This window comes from Amblyomma mixtum, chromosome 3 (genome assembly GCF_055824585.1).
Source record: "Amblyomma mixtum isolate Tamu chromosome 3, ASM5582458v1, whole genome shotgun sequence".
Classification (NCBI taxonomy): Eukaryota; Metazoa; Arthropoda; class Arachnida; order Ixodida; family Ixodidae; genus Amblyomma; species Amblyomma mixtum.
This window is the reverse complement of record NC_143014.1, coordinates 341,682,125-341,704,776: the sequence shown is the minus strand read 5'-3', so window position 1 is coordinate 341,704,776 and position 22,652 is coordinate 341,682,125. Positions and strand designations below refer to the sequence as shown.

Here is a 22,652-nt window from a genome sequence, read left to right as displayed (position 1 = left end):
CACGTCCCTGACCTCCACACACGCATGCACGAAAAGCCCAAAGCGTGCACGGCAGACACGAGGCAAACATTCATTCACGCGCACACGAAAAGTCCAAATCCAGCACCGCAGACGCGAGGCAAACGTGCTCACTCATGCGCACAGCAGAAAATTTAAAGAAAGAACTGCAGACATGATGAACGTGAGTAGTAGTAGTAGTTGTTTTTATTTTGCATTGAATATGGAAGGCAAACGCGTGGTTTTACACAAGGCAAACGCGCTCGAACACGACGAAGCAAGGAGCGCTTCGGGAGTCCACTCCCGGGACCTGAACAGTGGCGCCCCCACTGAAAACAGCGGCCGCGACTGTAAACTCCGCCAGGACATGCTCACCCATTGTCGGCGGCGCGACGTGGCTGGCCGCACCTCGCTTTGCATCAAGCGGCAGTGTCAGAAGTGCGATTGCTAGTTTTCACACAGTGATACATGCTGTACATTTTCTCTTCGAAGCCGTATTTTTACTGTACTGTATTTTCATTAGTTAACAATGATGCTTGTACTTCATAAACTGTGGTATTTGTTGATGATTATCATGTTATGACATTTTGCATACTGTTTACATGTGCCATGTTGCCAGTGTCAGGGCTGAAGCCTTGTCAGTAAGCATGCTTTGCTTTCTACCTTTTGCTTCACCTCATGGGCATGTTTGTGTTACAAGCACATGTCCAAAATAAATTTGGTTTTAATAAAGCAAATTAAAAAATAACTGCATGTAGTCCATTGATTGCACATTAGTAAATTTTAACTGTGCGATTACATTTCACATTTGCATACACTGTATTATATCCTGCACCACCCACAATACCACTTGTCACTGTTTGCCGACCTCTTCAGCTGCATACACCGAGTTATTGCACACTTCGAATGCTGGCATGCTATTTTCCTTCTGGTCCGCTACAAATGCAGCACTCCATGTCACTCGTGTCACGTTTAGAGTTGCCTCTTTGCCGGCACTTCTCAGGAGCGGTAGTTCATGCCACAGAAGTCTTACCCATGTGAGGGGTCCAATTCTCGTTTTTAGAGGCACCTTTGGAACGAGCTCCCTCAGCAGTGGCAGCCGACGTTTCTTAACTCTTGTGAACCAGCATGCTACCATCTCGGGCAGCAAGACATGACGAAATAACAGCTCAGTAACACATATTAATGAGGCCAAAAACTCATCTACCTATATTTTTTCACCATTCACCTCGGTCTTGTTGAACAACACAGAATCACAGTATTTTCTGTTCCAAACAAGAAGATGCACTTCATAGTAATACTTGGGCTAACGTAACATTTCAGTTCAACTGTACCTTCACACTCTTAAACGCAGCTGTTTCCATCATGCAAAAGTGCACTTAACTGTCCATCTCACTGTCCACGGACACTTCACTTCGACAAGCCCTCTGCCATAGCAACTACACTCCACACACAAGACCAGTATTGCTGCAAGAAAAACACGCTCTCAGATATTAGCAGGCCAGCATCCTTAAACTGTACATTGTGATGCCTTTGTACAGCTACCTCTTCGTACCTTGCAAGAGCATCTGGTTCACTGTGTGTGCCATACTTCACCACCGGCACAAAGATTTTGTCCTCATGTGGATAGCAGATCTGTTTAACTAAGCTTACTGAAGGTGAATCAACTTTTGTATGACATACATCATAACACAATGAACCTGTTACAAGCCAGCTCTGTACATGAACCTCTGTGGGCACATAGCATGTTTAATGGTATGTGCTTCAATACTCGCCATCACCTTTTGGCCAATGTTGAAAGCATTGTACACATTCTCAGTGTTTCATCAGGTCTTCATGGCTGAGGTTTTGTGCTTTGTGGCTGTAGAGTTGAAGAAGGTCTGGTCTTTTAAAACTCCTTGCTGCCGGCACATACAGTCGCTGTAGGTGGGATCCACACATGCAGTTGCTGCTCCATCGCCGACCTTTACTAAGCCAGTAAAAAATGAGCTTCAATTCTTCTTTTGTCGGCGCCGACTCAGCTGGTCATACGGACAGCTTTGATGAAGGCAGTGTTTCCTGGACATCTAGCCAGCGTTTTTTCATAACAGAAGATGAAAATCCATTTCGACAATCAGCCATACATCCACTTTCCTTATGCGAGGAGGAAGCCGCTTGCTTTCGCCGTTTGTACATGAACGCTCTTGCCAAGCACACACGACATACTCAATGTAGAAGAGAAGCGCAGCCGCATGTACAAATGCTTCTCCGTTACCTGAACAGTGCAACCAGACTAAAGAAAGAAAGAACAAACAAAACTTGTTCTCTGTCTTTCGTCTGGTTGTGCTGTTCTACTCAATATGCGCCTAAGTCAACTCGGCCAAGTTCCCATCCTACTAAAGGTACAGTGCTATGACTTGCCCATTGCCCTTGACAGCTAGCCACACTTGCACTTGAGGTTTATACAGGATTTGGGAGTGGTTCACCAGGATTTGAAACCAAACCTTAACATTTGTTTATTGAAAACAAACCACAAAAAAATCACCTCTGTTCAAGGAGCAGTGTGTCGGCCAACACTTCTTCATCCATGGTTCTCACACCAATTGTCACCTTCTAAGGCTTTCCGTGACATAAGTAGGTTCCTTGTTAGGAAACCCATTCTCAACATGAGAAATTCAGAGATGTCCGACACATTCACATGTGACCACCAGTCCGCGATCAAAGCACAGCTGCCTGTGCGCACGTAAAGGGATCAAACCCGCACAACTTGACCTTGTACACGTAGTGTGCCCTGTCACTTTGACAGTGTTCACACGTAAGGCCCGTTTCACATGCATGCGATTCTCGCCTGCGACGCTGCGAATTCTGTCGGTCTGCGACTGGGGAGGGCCGTCGGTCTAGCCGCAGACGGCCTGCGACCAAGTTCCGTCCGGTTGGAATCCAGTCGCAGCGTCGGTGTGTTCGCTCTGCGACTGACCAATGGGCAGCGCCGAGACGGCACGTGACGTGACGTCACGCGGGAGCAGCTGCCGCGGCCACGACCGGTCTCCAGGCGCGCGAGCGAGAGCGCACGTGCGTCGAGACCGGCCGCGGCAACAGCTCGCACGTGGCGTGACGTCACGCGCCGTCTCGGCATGGGGTCACGTGGGAGCTGTTCCCGCGGCGTAAGCAAAACTGTTTATTCTAAGCAAAACATACGAAATATTGCCTTGCATATAAAAACACGCAGGTCATAACACATTCCGTGCAGCGTTTCTGTCGCGTTTAATCGTGGGTTGCCTATGCGAACATCGAGCAACCTTGCGTGTCCCTCCGACCGAATTCGCTGGGTACGCGTTGCATGTGAAAGCACTGTGCGAAAATCGCACTGCGGCGTCACCGACTAGGCCGACTATTTTCGTTCTAGTCGCAGCATGTGAAACGGCCCTAAGCGGGAGATCCTGATGCAATGAGAGCATTCGTGGTGGCCCTTCTACACAAGAACAGCACAGAATACCAGACTGCCAGTAACAGCTAGACAGCGCAGCATGGCGTATGCAGCCTACTGCCTACCTGCTTAAAGCTAGGACACCAATATGGTGCGGCACCTACGACGTATTGCATGCCGCCACTTGTGAATACCCCCTATACCAACTTCTGCATACTCGAAATAGTACCTTCTCAAAAAGAATCACGGTTGCTAGCACACAGCCGCCATGATTGCTATGTACCCCAGCCATTAAAGAGCACGTGAACGAAAGAAGTTCAGACGGTCATTATTGTTTGGAGGATTATCTCTCCTCTCTGACAAACCGTTCCATTCAGCCGGTGATGCCAAGTTACAGCAAAGGAGAGGGGAGGCCAGAACGCCAATGGCTGCGTTTTTTCCACTTCACGGACAAGTGGAGCCGCCCTAGTAGCTAAACTAATGCCTTGTCCAAGATGGCCAACATGGTACTACCACCTTAAGAGACACCAATTACAGCCCAACAGCTTTTTACAGCGACAGCTAATAAGTGCCCATTCCTGGGTTTCACGTTGTAGCAGTAGTAGTATGTTGTACTCGTCAGCGTAACCGGTGGGTGCGTTGCCATGGGAACCCCTTGAAGGATGGCTACAGCAGTAACAGGAGGGTAAGACGTGAGTGGACGAATATGCAACTGCTGGATCGTTACCACCGGAACCATCTGGAGGGTGGTTACTGAGGAAGGCGGAGGGCATCATGACAGTAGAGGAGCCCCAACCAGAGGATTGTTACCACGAAAAGAGGAGGCTATGGCGAGAGCATAGGAAGGCGTAACCAGAGGGTGGTTCCCAAGGGGACCATACGGGAGGTGGTTACCATGGAAGGAGGTGGGAGGAAAATGAAGGAAAGTGTCACTGAGGGTGTTGTGTGCCTAGAGCAGTGGACTGGGGAGGAACGCTAGTTGAAAAACAAGTGTGCGTAGTGCTCTGAAACTAAAGAGATATGAAGTTGCTCTCAGTTCTCTACCTCAACATATGGTAAAATATAAATACCTTAACAGCGGTTGCTGGCTCTCGGGTTACACAGTAACCATCGTGGCACTTATTTGCTCAAATTTTCACTGAAATATATTCACCTTCTACATCCAACTCCTCTAAGCTCAAGCTAGCACTGATTTCGAAAAGCACAGACATGATAATATCAACATTAGTGTCAAGGCACCAGTTCAAATGACAGGGAGACTTATTTCAATAAGGTGGAAACGGAGGGCATTTATATGCGGATACTTCAGAGCTACAACGAGAGAGCTCTTTATGAGGATGGCACATACGTATTTACGTGATTGTAAGTCAACCTTTTTTTTTTTAAATTTGAAAATCCAAAGTCGGGGGCTCGACTTACGATCGAAACCAAAGAATGGCACCATAAATAAAGGCGGGACAAATGAGATATCAGGGATGCTACAATGTGAATTAGTCTCGCTAATAAAATCTTTACATGATAAAATGAATTCTAGGCACAACGAAGTTATGACCACGCTTAATGAAGTTAAGGCAGTCCAACATTCAATGGAGCTGCAGAGTGCAGATATTGATGGTCGTCTTACTGCAGTGAAAAACACTATTTGCACATCTGAGGCGCCACAGGTTGAAAGTATTGCTCATGTCGTAGCATTTGATCGGAGACTGAACGAATTTGAAGATCGTTCATGGCGAGAGAACTTAATATCCCCCAATGTCGACGATAGTTGCCAAGAAGCATGGGCCGAATCTGAACAAAAAATCTTCTCCATTCTAAATACCACGTCTAACTTTGGTTTGGACGAGAGCGACAAATGCATATCTCGAGCCCACAGAGTAGTCCGCTTTGTCCCCAACAAATGTTGCCCCATTATTGTTAAATTTGTGTCATTTAAACTTAGAGAAACTATTCTTGCCTCAAAAAACAAGTTAAAAGCTTCCAAGGTAACCGTGAGTGAAGATTTATGCAAAGTGACAAGAAATGCGAGAAAAAGGCTTCTAGATTTTGGTACTCAAAGCAGAAAAAAATTTTCAGTACGGTATAACAAGCTTCATATCGGCAATAAATGTTATGTGTACTCAGCGGACACTGGCAGCGTGTGCGAAATAGGACCATTCAGTGACAGCAGTCCAGCCGGGTCTTTGTCTGGCACTACCCACACCGACACAGATACATCTTTATCCTAACCAAAAACGTGCTCCTAATGCCATCCATTGAAATTTATCATTTCTCTTCCCAAACATCGAGTATTGTGAACAAACGCCATGATTTATCGTCTGTAATTGATGAATGCGCTGCTGATGTGGTGGTGTTAACGGAGACTTGGCTTTCAAACGCTATAAGCAATGCAGAATTGCTTGACTGTGAAAAAAATTACACCATCTACCACCAAGACCGGACCGCAAAGCACGGAGGTGGTGCACTGATTGCCGTTGCCGATTGCCTTGTATGAGACATAGTCATTGCCCCTACTGCCCTTGAAATGCTTTGTGTCCGCATAAACCTTCACTACCAAAGTGCATTAATCTGTGTGTGCTATAGGCCGCCGAATGCGGCACCATCTTTTTGCGATGACTTACACAATGTATTGAATATTTTGGCTACACAATTCCCTTCACTGCCGTTATTTCTGTTAGGTGATTTTAATTTTCCCCAAATACAGTCAGGCCCGTTTATAACAATACTGGTTATAACAATATATCGGATATAACAATGGTCAGTCATGGCACCATCAGCTTTACCATGTGTTCTATGGTAAAATAAACTGCTTATAGCAATGCTGTCAAGGCACATTATTGGTTATAACGATTAAATCTGGTAACTGAGTGTCAACCATTATAAAACAAAAGGAAATGCTACAACCACACCAGCAAAACCATGCTTACAACACAAAAGCATGCATGTGTGGGGCCGACCAATGGACTGAGCCGGTGCAGCGACGCCATGAAAGCAAAAGAACCCGTGACCACGCACTCGGAAACAATGCTGCTACCGCGTGCGCCGAGGATGCTTGCGTGTCGCAATGACAAAGGCAGGAGAAACGACGGATGCGTTTCCCTGAGCAAAAGGCCCATGCAGAGAAGTAGGGAGCACGGTAGGGAGCCTTAGCGGAGCAGTCCATTATTAACGTTTCTGAGGGGTGCGCCGCTTGCAGAAAAAAATGCACAGACGCGTTTTTCTTTGTTTTTACACTCTGAGCTACGGCTGGCACTGGCAGCGCGTACGTTGTCCCATCTTCTGCTGTTCTTCGCAACTTCCCCACATTCCCCGCTTCACGAATTTCATGTGTCCCATGGGCAGGCGTCATCGCGTCAGGTGAGCTGCTGCATTGGCTACGTGCGCCATGCGTACTCCCAGTCAGTCGATGCAGTGCGCGCGCGTGCAGCCAGCATGGTTTTTCTCTTGTCAGCTGTCACTGCACCCTTGGTTCTGCATGCTTCTTGAATTTCGCGTAAAAATCACTTCCCGACAGCCGGCTTGATTCCTGTGACATGGAGTTGTGTGAAGCTCCCGCCGGTGCAGTGATGGCGGGGCTTTGGCCATCGGTGAACGGTGAATACTTTTCCGGTCCCCTGAAGTTCAAATAACGAGCTTTTACAGGCATTAGAAATATCAAGCCCCCTCGGGTATTTACTGTCAATAAATGTTCCGAAGTTTGTCATCTTTTCGTTATTTCTGCACAACCCTGTTATAACAATGGTATTTCCATGGCGTTTCAATATTGTTATAAGTGGGCTTGACTGTAGATTGGTCTGCTCCTTTTCCAACTGCCAGAGATGCTTCCGCAGTGAGCCAATCCTTTTTGAACATATGCATGCAGTTTAACCTTACGCAGCTTGTTTCAGAGCCTACATGGTTTGGTTCTGGTACATCTAACCTGTTAGACTTAATTCTTACCACTGCTCCTGGTCTTCTACATCGTGTAACTTGCATGCCCGGTTTGAGTGATCACTGTCTTGTTCATTTTGAAATAACAGTGCTTACTGCTAAGAAAGTTAGTAGCATCAAGACAAAGACTATTCTAGGGTGACTACACATCAATTAACAGCGAACTAGCGCTCTTCATAGGTAACTGCATGCCTACCTTCTTCGAGAGAACCGCTGACCAAAATTGGGCTTTATTTCGAATACAGTTTTGTCGCTAGTCGATAAGTACGTCCCAATGTGCCGAATTTCAAAGAAATCCCGATCATCGTGGTTCACCGTCGCCTTGAAACGACTTTTGAATAAGAAGAAATGCTTCTTTCGCCTTGCAAAATGTGCAAGCACTGCAGAATGTTGGTCCACATACGGTGATGTTCTTCGAACTTACCGACTAGCTATCAAAGAAGTCAAGCGTGTATTCCTAAATAACATACTGCCGTCACTGCTTTCTACTAATCCATCTAAGTTCTGGAACATTATCAGGCCCAAAGAACGAACAGTCATTCAGCTTTCTGATAGTGCTGGGAATACTATGACAAGTGATGAATGTTGTACTGTCTTAAACCTCACCTTTGCAAAATTGCTTTCTGACTGTTCTTTCGATGTTGCTCCAGAAGTGCTTAAGAACGATTTCTTTCCGATGGACCCCACTGTCATCAATTTTGCTGGAACTGTGACGTTAATCCAGAGCTTAAAGTTATCATCCAGTTGGGGTGTTGACAACATTAATTCGAAGTTTTTGAAGAACACTGCTGTTTATTCCAGCATATATTTAGCGCACCTTTTCACCCAGTCTCACAAACATGCCACAATGCCAGCTGACTGGAAGGTAGCAAGGGTGGTTCCACTCTTCAAGCAAGGTAATCTGAATTCTCCTCTTAACTACACACCTATTTCATTAACAAACATTCCTTGTAAACTTCTAGAGCACATTACATATTATAACCTCCCTTCTTTTTTGGAAAGTAATTCTTTCTTAAGCTCCTGTCAGCACGGGTTCTGAAAAAATTTTTCTTGCGTGACTCAACTCTTAACTTTCACTAATATCTTAGCATTGTCTTTAGATAGTGGTTTACTAACAGACTGCATCTATCTTGACTTCGGTAAGGCTTTCGATAAGGTACCGCATCACTTACTCCTTCTTAAAATGAGTTTCCATAATATTGACCCTAATCTTCTTAAATGAATTGAATGTTTCTTGACTAACCGCACCCAGTTTGTATCAGCTAACGACTCTCTATCATCCCCATGTGCCGTCTGGTGTTCCCCAAGGCTCTGTTCTGGGTCCTTTACTCTTTTTGATATATATTAATGAAGTTCCGATTGGCATTAACTCTTCCTTTAAGCTTTTTGCTGATGACTATGTTCTTTTTTGTGCAATACATAACGTTAAGGATAGTTCCCTCCTTTAGTCCCATCTTGATAACATCTTAATTTGGTGTCAGCGATGGTCCATGGTTCTCAATCCATCAAAATGCAAAATCGCGTCCATCTCACGCCAATCTAACCTGCTTAAAACATTCGATTACAAGATTAATGGATTTTCATTAGATAACATTTTATCTCATAAATATCTGGGTGTTCACATCACTTACAACTTATCCTGGAGCATGCACACAGATTAGGTCATTAACAATGCAAACCATGCCCTTGGTTACGTGCGTAGAAACTTCTCTCAGGCTCCATCCCATTTGAAGTTACTTTTATATCAAACACTAATACAACCAAAGTTAGAATACGCATCATCAATATGGGACCCCGCACGACTCACTTCAATCGATGCTATAGAATTTGTTCAGAATCAGTCAGCTCGCTTCATCCTTTCCAATTATTCTAGCACGGCTAGCGTTTCTTTAATGAAATCTAAACTTGGTCCGACTAATCTCGCAGTCCGCAGAAATATTTTATGCCTCACTCTTTTCCACAGCATTTTCTTCCATAATGAGGCACTAAAATAGGAATTTTTTTCTTCTATACCATCATACATGTCGTCACGTGTTGATCATCCGCATAAAGTTTGCACCCCAACGTGTAAAACGAATGTGCTTTTTAATTCTTTCTTACCAAAGACTAGCACTGAGTGGAGCCACTTTCCACCCCATATCACCTGCATTGAAGATGCGTCATCCTTTAAGCCACTTATCACCAAGTATGTCATCAAACAAGTCTCTGCATCATGATTGTTGCCTTTTGCCAGTATTTTTTACTATGTATTTTTTTTCACTCATCCCCTCTATAACGCCCTAGGGCCCTGTGGGTATTGTAATAAATAAATAAATAAAATGTGGCTGCAATTTTAAGTTTGCTCTACGGCTTTACCCAGTAGCATTCGGCTATTCTCTGCGCTTATTCGGAGGAATTTTTCATTTTTTATTGCGAAAGCAATACTAGTTGCACTTTCAGCCCGTCGCGTAGCGAGGCCGGTAGCTACCAAATTAGCATATTAGATTGGATTGATTGGATTGGATTGGATTCTGTAGCCGGGCATAAAGCTACCGTATTTTCTGGTGTATAAGACTAAGCTTTTTTTCAAAAATCTTGCTGATGCGTCCTATACGAGGGTGCATCTTATACGCGAATTTTTCGGGTTTTTTTTGCGAGTTCAGGAATTACTCAGGTGCATGTTCAAGCTTTTTTCACCGAAAAAACATCACTACCAATAACGCGGTTGTAACACTGTCACTACTTCAATACCGGGACGTTGTGCGCAACTTTTCTAGGTGAACTTTATCATGAAACGGCGGGGATGACGACTTCCGGGATCACAAGCACATGGCCGTTTCGGAGGCCCCAAGCAAAAGTAATGTGAAATGACAAAAGACGGCGACAATCGTGCTTCTCGCCATTGTCAAGACAAGTGAAGGCAAGCCGGCATTCTTTTTTAGTCACCCTTTGCAACTTTGCTCCATGTAAGTAGTATGTACGTAGTGTGAAGAGAATGTTTCAGCCGCATTGCCTCCAGAAATGGGCGAACTTTTTGATAGCGCATCCAAAGATGAAGACTCCGAAGGTTTTAAGTAAAAATAAAATGTTATGGACATAAGAAGAGTTCATTTGTTTTTCTTTTTTTTGCTAAAACGTGGGTGGCTATGGCGCGAGTGTTGCCTTTTTTGATCACTTAGCGTTGCATAAGAAGTTCTCACAGGCACTGTGCATTTCGCGATGGTCGCGCAAGCGTGTTTAATTAAGCCTCACTACCCTAACTGGGTAAACTGTGGTGCGTCTTAAACACGGATGCGTCTTATATAACAACTTTTTCAATAAGAGCCTGCATATATGGCGGGTGCGTCTTATACAAGGGTGCGTCTTATACACCGAAAAATATGGTAGTTTATTTTTATTGCGAAAGCAATACTAGTTGCACTTTCAGCCCGTCGCGTAGCGAGGCCAGTAGCTACCAAATTAGCATATTGGATTGGATTGGTTTGGATAACTGATGCATCACCACAAGTCTAACCACAAGCACCACCACCAGCTACACTACCAGCTGAACTATGGCGTAGCTACGGATATTGCTTTCGCAATTACTGGGTTTAACCAAGCTAAGCCACAGCCATTTCTTTTACTTTTAACTGCGTATTCGGAGCTCATAGGAGTGTCAACAGTTGATGGAAGAGCCGATGTTCCAATCGTGGTGGTACCACCACTCGGAACAGCAGCGCTTCCTGGGAGTGTCGGTAGCTGATGGAAGAGCCGATGCAGCTCACGCAGAGTTTTCCTCTGGCTCTGTTTCGCACATTTGACTCGACTGCCGGCCACGTTTTACCAGTTTTTAGTGTAGTGTTCGTCATTTGTGCTCCGGGCCCGGCAAGCGTTCAGCGCGTGTTCACGGCTGCATTCAAGATCGCTGTCATTCTTTACATCGAAGAAATGACCACTGCGTGCCAGGCCACGAGTTCCGACATTTCGGAACAGTCATGTAGGTGTGGCAACTGCAGTGAGGCAAATTTCAGCTGCCACACAAAATGTTGTGGTGCGGTTGTATAGGATTTCGCGGGAAATTAAATGCCATGGCTGTTTCCAAAGTGCGGGATTTCGCTGGATGGCGATGTTGGAGCGATGTGCTGAGGGACCGCAGCTGTGATGACGACAGTAGCACTAGTGTGGACAATGGTGCAAGCATGGACTGGAATTTCATTTTGGAATGTGTCCATAGGCACGCCCTTTTTTCTGACGCAATATGGGGGGGGGGGGTCAACCTACATTCAAGTCGACATGCAATCTTGTAAATACAGTACGTAAGAAAATGCATCATATGCCCAACTTTCTCAATTGGCATTTTGCTTTTCAAGGCCAGAGGAATAAGTTTCATTATGAAAGAAAGCAGTATAGTGCTTGCTGTGTGCATGTCGATTATAATTCTTTACTCTCCATCGTGTTTCCTATAACCATAGACTGCGAACTCAGATGCGTAACTAAAATAACGTAACTAAAATTTGTGGAAATTTGGGGGTCATAGTGTAGGGTAAGATATTATGAAACATTTATATTTTGTGGAAAAAATAATTAGAATTTATTAATAAACACTCATGCTCTCCAGATTGCAAGACAGTAACTATATGGTCCTTACTACTTCTCGTCCCTTTGGGCTGAAAATTGTAATTGCATTCTAACCTGCCTAGAGCTTCATTCTTCTTGAGAGAGAGCCCACGCTCATTTTGAGGTGAAAAGCAAATTCACCCCTTCAGGTGTCCTTTAAGGCATCGCACGGCTGACGAATGTATATATCCACACAGTCAGCATTTCAATATTACCAGCCGCATTAGCGCCAGCACTGGTGGCTAGCAAAGCACAGGAACTTCTCCCATAATACTATTTTTATGAGTAGTACTAGCAATCTTGTTTCAACTAACATTTTGCATTTCAACGATTCGTATCACCGGCTTTTCATCCATTCAATACATAAAACTGATGTCATCCAAGTCACACGAGTCCGCAAAACAAACATACTTTTGTCAAATATACTTCATACACTAAGTCAAGTGCAGATGTCTAAGCTACTGACATGAATATCCCAGCAGCACAGCTGATGAATGTGCCTGTTGAAGCATCTCCCTGTGCTGGGGACAAATTTATACGTCTCATGATGCATACATGGAGTCACAACATTGCAGCATCAGTTACAGAAACAGTACTGCTGTCCAAGTTTGTTAAAACAACCTAGTTTTACTGTGTTTCGTTAACAAGGGATGCCAGTGTTGCAAGTGATGCTTTACACTGCCACAGCACCCAGCCACCATAATTGCCTGGTCAGTTTTTAGTGTCCCTGTGTCCCAGAGCAAGTACGCTGGCCGAAATGCTCAACATCAACCTGCTAGTATCCTCCGGAAGCTATGCAATCTAGTTTCCAGCACCATTCCCTTCAAAACCGTCCGTGCAACAGTGTGTTCGTGCAGAAGAAAGCTTAGCCTTGCACAAGAGCGTGCCATACAGACATCCCCGCACAGTGGTGCCTTCATCGCTGACCAAACACAAAGCCACAGCCTTCATAATGTTTTGCAGCAATCCCTCCCGATGCTTCCGGGTGGCAGCCAAAGCAGGTGGCACCTTCTTCAGTCACTGCAGCTTCCTGACCAGGTTGGCTACGTAGCCCTTGCTTTGAAGAAAGCCCCGGCACTTGACCAGCACTGAGTAGCGGGCCACCCATGGTGATGACCAGTGGCTGATGTCGTCGTCAGCAACATAGCCCTTGAGCAGCCGGGCCATGCCATCATGGTCAAGCAAGACTGCAAGAGGAAGTGGACAATGCACTCATTCAAGCGCTTCCTCCAGATGTGCCTACAACGTGCTCTGTCTGAGAAGATATCGTCACAAAGAAGATGAAGTTGGCAGTGGCACAAGACGGAGCGCTCGCGCTAGGCCAGTGGCCATTAAATCATCTCTCGTTCATTCCGCCTCATTTTTCGGTTGGCCGCCACGCAATAATATGACCTAGTCCAGTACAGAAGAGAAGTAACATCGATTGAAATTACAATTGCTCCATCTAAAATGTAATTGCTTACAGTGGTCAATTACAGCCCCAGAAAAGCAAGTGAAGAATTACAGAAAAGAAATTGATTACTCCCACCTTTCATCGCCATAATGCAAATTTGCTCAGACTATAACAAACTACTGCAGTCGGTGTGACATTTTGTTGTCTTTTTTTTCAAGAGCAGTAGTTTTCCGAACTTGTCACTAATTTCTACATATTTCCTCACGAACAGATCAGCATTTACTCTGAACACCCTCTCAGTGTGCGCGCTGGAGGGAATGGCGGTATTATAACGTATGAACGCCTTGAGCACCACCTTGTATTTTGCGCAATGCTTCAATGCTAGTGTCCAAGTCCCCTATGAAGCGCCACGCTTCGTTGCTGCTATGTGTGGAAGCCTCCGAGTTGGGTGTAGTGGCAAGCATAGGGTGCCTGGATGCCCGTTCGCCTCCGCTTTAAGAGGTACGTTTAGGTTTTATTGGGGTTTAACGTCCCGAAGCAACTCAGGATATGAGGACGCCGTAGTGAAGGGCTCCGGAAATTTCGACCACCTGGGGTTCTTTAAGGTGCACTGACATCAGCACAGTACACGGGCCTCTAGAATTTCGCCTCCATCGAAATTCAGCCGCCGCGGCCGGGATCGCACCCGCGTCTTTCGGGTCAGCAGCCGAGCACCATAACCACTGAGCCACCGCGGCGGGGTGCTTTCAGAGGTACAGTCATCGAGGCACCCTAGTGGGAGGAAGGTGCCTCGATGCCCTCTGCTTTCAGGGTGGAGACAGCCTTTGGCACACCCTACGCCGCCCCTTTCCCCTCGCAGCACCATCTTGGTTCCACCGTCACCGGTGGTGTACTACATGCTGTGCATGTGGTGCGGCCTCTATGTGGCGTCGTAGCCAATGAAATAACGTGACTGAACTAGAAAAAGGCACTATACACTTGTTTTGCTAGTGGCAGTAACCATCTAATTACTGTGAATCACGCATGACGCAGATGCTGTGACTGCACGGTGATCGACAAGTTATGATGGGCTGTTACGATCTTCACTGCACTTGTTGCACTCGAAAGGGACAGTGGCTACACTGCTTTTCTTCTTAGTCGTAATTTAAGAGTATCTGAGTCACAGAACTATGAAGGATTATGTTGCATTCGTTGTTCGAATATAATGGCTACTCAACAGATCCAGAGTTTCTCGGGAAGCATGAATGATGCATTGCCAAATAACAACTATTTTTTCACAGTTAACATCCGCTTTTTCAACATTCTGTCAGATCTCTTTGCCCCAATGTGCATAATTTCACGCATTAACCACAAATTTCTCTTCCGAACAATCCATCACCACAGCTGAGGGCGCGTCTGAAAATAAATGCCGACATATTCCTTACTGCTTCCGTTTAGTGGCATGTTCAACACCAAAATCACGCAGACAGTTGCGTTTCCGTCAGCATAATGTTGAGTGGACGTAGCTGATGATACGACGTGATGGAGCCTTCCTATAGTTGCTAAGTCACATTAGTCAAGGATAAATTTCATTAGTAGGTTAACTGTTTATAACAGACAGAGAAACAAGCCAGAAATAATTAAAACTGACTGATTTGCAAAGAAACCCGAGAAAATGATAATCATCTCTTAAAATCCCAGAGTTCCCACCTTCAGAACTGGCTTACATCCACTTTGATCTGCTGCAGTTTAGAGCTCTGCCCATCAATGACTAAGAAAAAAAAAACTTCCTCTGAACCTTGGTAGAGAGAGGGTGAATAGATGGTTCTTTGCACTCAAAGTGAACATGGGAGGGGAAAGTCTCAGGGTGCTTGTCTTGCTCTGGGCTAAGCATTCAACACTGGCGGGGTTTAAATTGGGTCTTCAATCCGAAGAGGACGGCCTAGTAAGGGGGACGACCTTACTCCAAACCAGTAAGGTACTATTATTTCTTCTCAGTGGTTTTAAAATGACTGTCATAGTTATTTCCGTGGAGACATGCATTCAGTCTTGATATAAAAGATCTCTCAGATCCCACGTGGCCAAAATATTTCCAGACGTGGAGTAGAAGTCTTGTGCAGGGGTGTACGAATATTGAAATTTTCAAATACTAATCGAATACAAATATGAAGAAAAAATGGCTTCGAATATCAAATCGAATACCGAATATCTGTTCAGTACAAAAAAAAAATTTCAGAAAATAAAAAACAAGCAAATGTTGTTGCCCTTATTTTTTAAAACTAGACTGATTCAGCATTGTATAAAAAGAACAATGTACACAGAAATGTACACTGCTTGGTTTGACAGCACAACAGTACCCTACCTGCAATCATGCAAAATTAAATCCATGAAATGGCGAGACTAGCAATAAAAAATAACATGATGGCTCGTAAAATCTCATTAATTCGGCGTTCAAGGAACCGGAAGAAATGCCCAGGTCAATCTAAAGAAACGCCCCGCGGTCCCCTTAAAAAAAAGAAAAAACTGCCGAAAATGCGTCAAAGCCTTAAGAGGTGGCTCCATCGCGCAAACACCTATAAGCCCGTGATGAGCGCCCAGTTTCGGCGTGCTGAAGGAACAACGCGAACATAAGTGAGGGGGAACACACATTGGCGTCGGAACGGCGAGACTGTTTCTAAAAAGAAAAATGAAACGAGCAGCGACGTGCCAGTTGCTGCCTGAAAGCAACGCGCAGCTGGGATTGGACTACCAGCAAATGCGCGAGCTAACAGCTGCCTTCGCCATTGGTGAATGGCGCAGCTCGAAACCGAAACTACACGGCTAGGTTATTCATTGGCCTAATGACAGGGGCCTTCCAATCGTTGTCACACCAGCTGTTACACCCACCTAAGAGGTGCGCCGGTTACAATGCACCATGCAATAGGCAGGATTTTTACACGATCGTTGGCCTGCTGAGGCAGCTCAACTCGCCCCTTCAGGACTTTGGGAGCCACATGTAAAGTTCCGCAAGTGGGCTTCCCCGCACAACGTAGTTGTCCAAATTAGTTGGTGGACCTCATGCTAAGAGAGTTACGAAGGCGATAGAACGAATGCCATGGGTGCGGGCATTAAAGGTGCACTGAAGAGGAATCTGAACTAGTCTCTTTGCCACGGGAACTCAATCTGCACGTTCCGAGCATTCTTAGAAACTCCGATTTATTGCCCTGTGTGGCTGATTTTCCTAATTAAATTGAATTAACGTCCGGCTCCCGCCTTTTTTTTTTAATTCTCCCTCGTACGGTGGGCGGAGTTGACCAACTCGGGGAGTGCCTTGCAGCCAGCTCCGTGGAGGCTTTGCTTTCGCTTTATTTTGTTTTTTAGGTTTCCGTGAAAAAATAGTTTCATTGGCAGATAATATAGCCGCAAAATAAGCCCGCAGAAATAAAAATACGCGCAGACTATTTGCGTATTACTCCGCCGATGACAGAGCGGCAAGCCGCCGCGGGCAATAAATCGAAGTTTCTAAGAATGCTCGGAACGTGCAGATTTAGTTCCCGCGGCAAAAAGACGAGTTCGGATTCCTCTTCAGTGCACCTTTAAGTATGTAACATGTTATGGAAGGGTTAAAAAAAAAGCATGCTTTTGCGTTGCCATTTTTCGAAGCGGGTCGTCGACCATCTTGTTCGCAGCATGTGTGATATGTGGGAAAGCCCACTTGCAGAATTTCGCTCGAGATCAAGAATAGCAGCGTCTGAATGCGATCAGTCCACGAGATAAACGACGGAGAATAAAGGGAACAGGACCTTTATACTGTTTTCCTGGAACGATCACCAGATAATCTGACCAGATATTGTGGTTTTTCCACGGTCTAATTTATGAAAGTCGGCGCAGCATACTATTGCTGGCGAGTATTCGGGAATTTTCGAATATTCGGAAATTCTCAAATATCAATTTCGAGAATATGGATGGAATATCAAAACATAATCGATTCGTATTTGAAATTTCGAATATCTGCACACCCCTACTATTATGTTCACTGAGTGAAAGACAAGCCCTTCATGAGGCGAACTCATTGTCAACACCTAAGGTGCGGACACCTGCCACTCCAAAACCTTCTCACAGAAGCATTTCGTGTCGTTTTCAATGCATTCACATCCACACCCGTGCACGAAAGATAAACAACCTCTTGTCCCAACAGCAAGTATAGAAACACACGAACAAAAATTAGGTATGGACCGTGAACCCCCTTCCCTTGAGCAGTGCAATATGTAATTCTGTCCAAGAGTCCGACTACCCACGGCGGCTCATCACTGCCTCCGTGCAGTGTCTGCTAACACTCTTAGATGAGTTAGAAAAGGGGAGTCAGAGGAAAAAAGGTTGCCTTCCTTCCACGGAAACATCTGCTCCGGTCTTCCAGAAATACCGGCTTCGCCTAAGCCTTGAGAGTCGTTGGTCTGAGCAACAAAATCGCTCATCCCCGTTGCTGTGAGATAGAGGCAAAGGAAAAAAATATTGTGGAACATGCCGGCACAAACATGTGCGACGGATTTCACCTATGTTGCATCTAAGTCACGCAAATAAATTGGTTTGGTTTGGTTTATGGGGTTTAACATCCCAAAGCGACTAAGGCAATGAGGGATGCCGTAGTGGAGGGCTCCGGAAATTTCGACCACCTGGTATTCTTTAACGTGCACTGACATCGCACAGTACACGGGCCTCTAGAATTTCTCCTCCGAAGAAATTCAACCGCCGCGGCCGGAATCGAACCCGCGTCTTTCGGGTCAGCAGCTGAGCACCATAACCACTGAGCCACCGCGGCGGCACACAAATGAATTGATTGAAAAGTATTCACAATTTACAGCGTGCAGGTCAGTGGACTGCGCAGAAATGCTATATTCATTGTCCAAAGGTAACAGCTGTTCATAAGCCATTGAGTTTCTCGGAAGATGAAGTGTGAAATATTGGGTACTTTTGCGTAACTGACCAATTCACAACATGACCATTCTCTCTCTATCTTGTTAGAGTACCAAAAGTGAAATTTTTACCAAATAAGTGGCAAATTTCTCTTCCAAACGGCCCGCCACACCATGCTCAGTGCAACGAAATGGGAGAGTAAACAAAATTGGAACCAACGAGAGTTGTGTCTCCACCCTAGAAGCTGTGCTGGCCCATCGAAGCACCCTAGTGGGAGGTAGAGTCACTGGAATAACTTTCAGAGTACCACAAAGCCCATTTTCCCGCAAACGGATCTGGAAGGTATACCGCAGCCACTGCCTGACGCTCGCTGCGTGAGAATTACTCAGTGGTGCCCTGCGTATCTGCCTTCGTAACATTGGTATCATAAAATACAAAATAATCTTTGGCAGAGTCAGCAGAGGCAGCTTTAGTGATATTGTGAACAAACACTCAGAAGAAACTGGAAGCAATGATTTTCGTAACTCGTCTAAGCAGCAACTTGTGCATGTATGCAGTCCCTAGAAAGAAAGCCCAGAGGCTTTGGACGGCCGCCGGCCCATGCAATTACCTGCAAATTTCAGTGCTCTTTGTTGCAGCAACACGGGGCTATAGTGGCCATATTACTTCCAAGCCCGGCGGCGCAGGGAAAAGGATCACAGTACTCTAAAATTTTCCAGTGACTCTAGTGGGAGGGAAGTTGCGGCGCCATCTGACAGGATGGGGCATCCCTACAGAGTGGTCACGTGACATTTCTCGTGGCGAGAACTGCCGTAGAAGAGTGTGCTGACCAGGTTGTGGTACGGGCGTGATGAAGTGTGATGCTTCTTAACAGCCAGTCCGTTGTCGCTTAGTCACGAAGGAAACATCCCCGCTAGCACCATTGCCGTCAGGTTGAAGTTCTCAAAGCTGTACCATTGGTTACAACTTGTTTTCAGAAAAAAGTAACTGATTACCAGTAATCAATTAGAGAAAAAAGTAATTGAATTACCTGAATCGTAACTGTTAGAAGTAATTGGTTAGTTACAAAATCACAGAAAATTGTAACTGATTACAAATATTACTTGTAATGCACTATGTACAACTCTGCCGTAGTCTTAATGAAATATGACAGTTCTTTCTTGAAAGAAGGAGGACAGTAGCGGTTCATGGCATTGGAATTGTTGGCCTAAGCAGTCAAGTCGCGCCCCACAGGCAACACTTCAGTGCATAGTCATAAATAATCTGTGTGCAATACATACACAGACTTTCGTTTTTCATTAAAACAGCGATAACCTGGGGCTTGCTCATAGTAATAATTCATTGTGATTTGCTGCGTGAAAATTGTATACACGTTTTGGGATTTTTGCAGCGGCACGCAGCTGGCTGTAATTTGGTGGAGGCGCCTAGGCTAGCAGACGACTAGGCCTGCACTGGAACATTCGCTTTGGAAGCAGCCAGTGCCAAGCTGTACCTGAACTGCCTGAACTGACGCCGCACGCTTACTGCCGCGGAACTTTGCTGAAGTGCTGCAGTGAGTGCAGCCAATTCGAACAGACCAGAACTCGCACTGTTGTACAAGACACACTGACGAGAAATTCAGATAAAGAACGCCAGTTATACACCGTAAAGTACGGCAAATACACTTCAATATGCATGCAGCTGTCAGGTTACAATCAAACATCAACACAGCTGATGAACTAAATGCCTAAGCATTCCTTCTGAACTCCAGTTATAATAAGTAACTGAAACGATTTCCTGTTTTAGGCAAAGGATCTGGTGAAGTGTATATTCATCAGCCAGTTGCAAATGTGGTTGCTGCTTCTGTGCTGTGCGACGTCAGTGCACGTTTAAGAGCCCCAAGTAGTTGAAAATGAATTCAGAGCCCTCCACTGTGGTACCTCTTTCTCTTATTTTTCTTCATCCCTTTTCCCATGGTGCAGTTTAGGTGTCCACCAAGAGTGAGACAGATACTGCATCTGTCCTTTCTGATAACCAGTTCAATTAATTAAACAGATATTGCCCTACAGTAGGTTCTAAAACCACATGACTGGGTGTTTCTTTCATCGTGCACTACTGAGGGTGTGTAAATTTGACTATAACCTACCCATACCATCGTTTTTGTCACCTAAGCTAACGGGAGATAGTCCTGAGCCTGGTATTCGCGAGGCAGCATGCCTAAAAATGCTGACCGGTATGGCAAGATTTGCTGGCTGACAGCTCCTTTTTCAAATAACAGTAGTGGCACAGCTTCTTGGTGCTTCTTGTGAATTGCGTGTACAGCCAAAATCTGAACAGAAAAAAAAAATCAGCAGTGTACCTGAGCGGGTCTCGAACCTGGGAACTAACAAATGACACTCAGCCTGCAATACTATGCCACTAGCCACTGCCCCTTGCAACTTTAACTCAACCGTTTAGAGAGATCGAGCCCTCTTGTGCAATCTTTTAATGCAGCATCTCGAGGAGATTTTTATTGTATTCTGTATAGCTTTTGGACATTTTCTTCCCTTGCTGCACAGCACTGTTTGTGAAGTAGTTTTTCACTCTCAAAAAAGACTCAATCAACCAGCCCTATCCCGGGCAGTGGAAGCTGAATCAATATATCAGGAATATGCGTGCAGGGCAAGAAAATGGTACAGCGTACATACATCAATGATGATGAGTACACAACATCAGAGGTAACTGAAACACCAGCATGTACTTTCCCAGGGGTTATTAAGAAACTACAAGCTGAGTTATGCTACACAAAGATCAGTCAAATCACTTTACCACAGTCAGGCTTTCGTTTTGCAGCTTCTGTAGGCACACAGCATGTAATTACCGGCTCTCAACCTTTCTACACCTATAGCATACTGCAAGAGTGAACAGATATGCTCACGGCTCAGCACACTAGCCCTGCCCAGGATTAAATGTAATCGAAACACAAGTCTAGTAAATCACAGATAGAAATCTGACCTTTGGGATCACTGTGAGTGAGAAGCTGAATGTTGTTGGCCTTGGCAAACTCCTGCATCTCTTGGGGGATGACACAACACGAGTCGAGGTTCACCTGGTTCACACTTGGCTTCACCTGCACACAGAAAGCATCATCGCACACAAGAGAAAGGCATGTGCCATCAAACCAATAGCACCAGGCGAATAGCCAGCAACATCAGCTGTAAAAAAAAAAATTATTTAAAAGCTGCACAGATAGGGCCAATCAAATGCTTCATCACAGTTTGGCAGAAACCACAGAGCAGCACGATGTAGGCAATAAGCAAAGCTGCATGCACTGTTTCGGTAGCACCACTAAGACATCTGCTAGGTGCAATGAGTGCCACAATGCAAAGGCACATGGCTTTGCTGTGTACAAAACGGGGTACACAGGATGCACTTGTCCTGTGTACCCTGTTTTGTCTTATCTAATTCCTAGTGTAACACATCAGTTCCATCAAAAACTGCACAACCAACTAGTCCCCATTACTGCCTTGCTAACTCCTGCGGTACATAATGAAAAATGAAGGTATCGGTCATGAGATTACTGATTTCCTACAAGAAATATACCAAGATGATAAAGTTGAAGTTACATGGGGAGGGATAAGAAGTATGACAACTGTCGAGGTACATAAAACATTTAGGCACAGTAGTTCTCTATCACAGTTGCTGTTCATACATTATATGATGACTATGGAAAGAAGGCTACAAGGAAAATTCAGTGCCTGCAACCGTTTTCATGTCCACATTTTCCTTTCTTTTCCTTCACCGTATGCTGAGGTGCTGTGTGTATTGAGAGGCTGACACTCGTCAGGCACCTGTGCCTTTTTGTCAGCCTCTTAGACAGACCTGTACATTTGTATCACGTCTGCCTGAAATAAATAAACTTCAAACTTCAAGGAAGTAATCTAGGTTATAAACAGATTAGGCGGAAAGAGTGCAGAGCAGCGGCTCACCAGTTTGATGTATGCGGATGACATTGTACTACAGTAAAACCTCGTTAATTCAGAAATTTGGATAATTTAGACTGTCGCTGGAGTCCCACAAATTGCCCATGCAAAGTCTAAGCCCTCAGAAGCTTGTTTCTTCGGACCCTGCGGTGCTCGCACCGATTAATTGGGATGGGCCCCTGAAGGGTTGCTGTGTCAAGATATGACATGCTTGACTGGCGATCGTCCAGATATTCATCCACAGGCCTCAACTGCATATTACATTGTCTCCCGGGACCCTCTGATGCGTATGCCAAAGGCAGGCATGTAGGTGGTAGCAGGTTCCCGTCGATAGGCCGATAGAGAGTCCGGCCGCCCAGTTTCGTTTCGAACCTTCGTCGCTAGCCCACTGTGACGGTGGCTATCCGCTGCGCAAATCAGTGGGCCAGCCAAGCCACACACCGTTTGGTACGATGATTGCTTTGTTGCTGATCTTATTTTTGTTAGCTTGTTTTTTGAAGATGCCTTGCGTTCTGCCACCAATGCATGCCTCCCTCGCTTC

At 45.3% G+C, this 22,652-nt stretch overlaps 1 protein-coding gene across 4 annotated transcripts in view; it reads right to left on the bottom strand.

The window, feature by feature from the left end:
* Positions 1-703: 703 nt before the first annotated feature.
* The window catches only part of Gclm (Glutamate-cysteine ligase modifier subunit), a 45,000-nt gene continuing 23,051 nt past the window's right edge, over positions 704-22,652 (bottom strand). For 2 of the 4 annotated variants that reach the window (XM_089584127.1, XM_089584125.1), the window contains 2 exons: positions 21,144-21,258; positions 704-13,092 (listed from right to left, as the gene is read on the bottom strand). In XM_089584127.1, coding sequence (XP_089440253.1) covers positions 12,923-13,092; positions 21,144-21,258 — 285 coding nt within the window. In that variant the 3' untranslated portion in view covers positions 704-12,922. Of the gene's footprint in view, positions 13,093-16,884; positions 17,740-21,143; positions 21,259-22,652 lie in introns of those variants that run through there. The other 2 variants (XM_089584126.1, XM_089584124.1) reach the window with 2 other exon arrangements.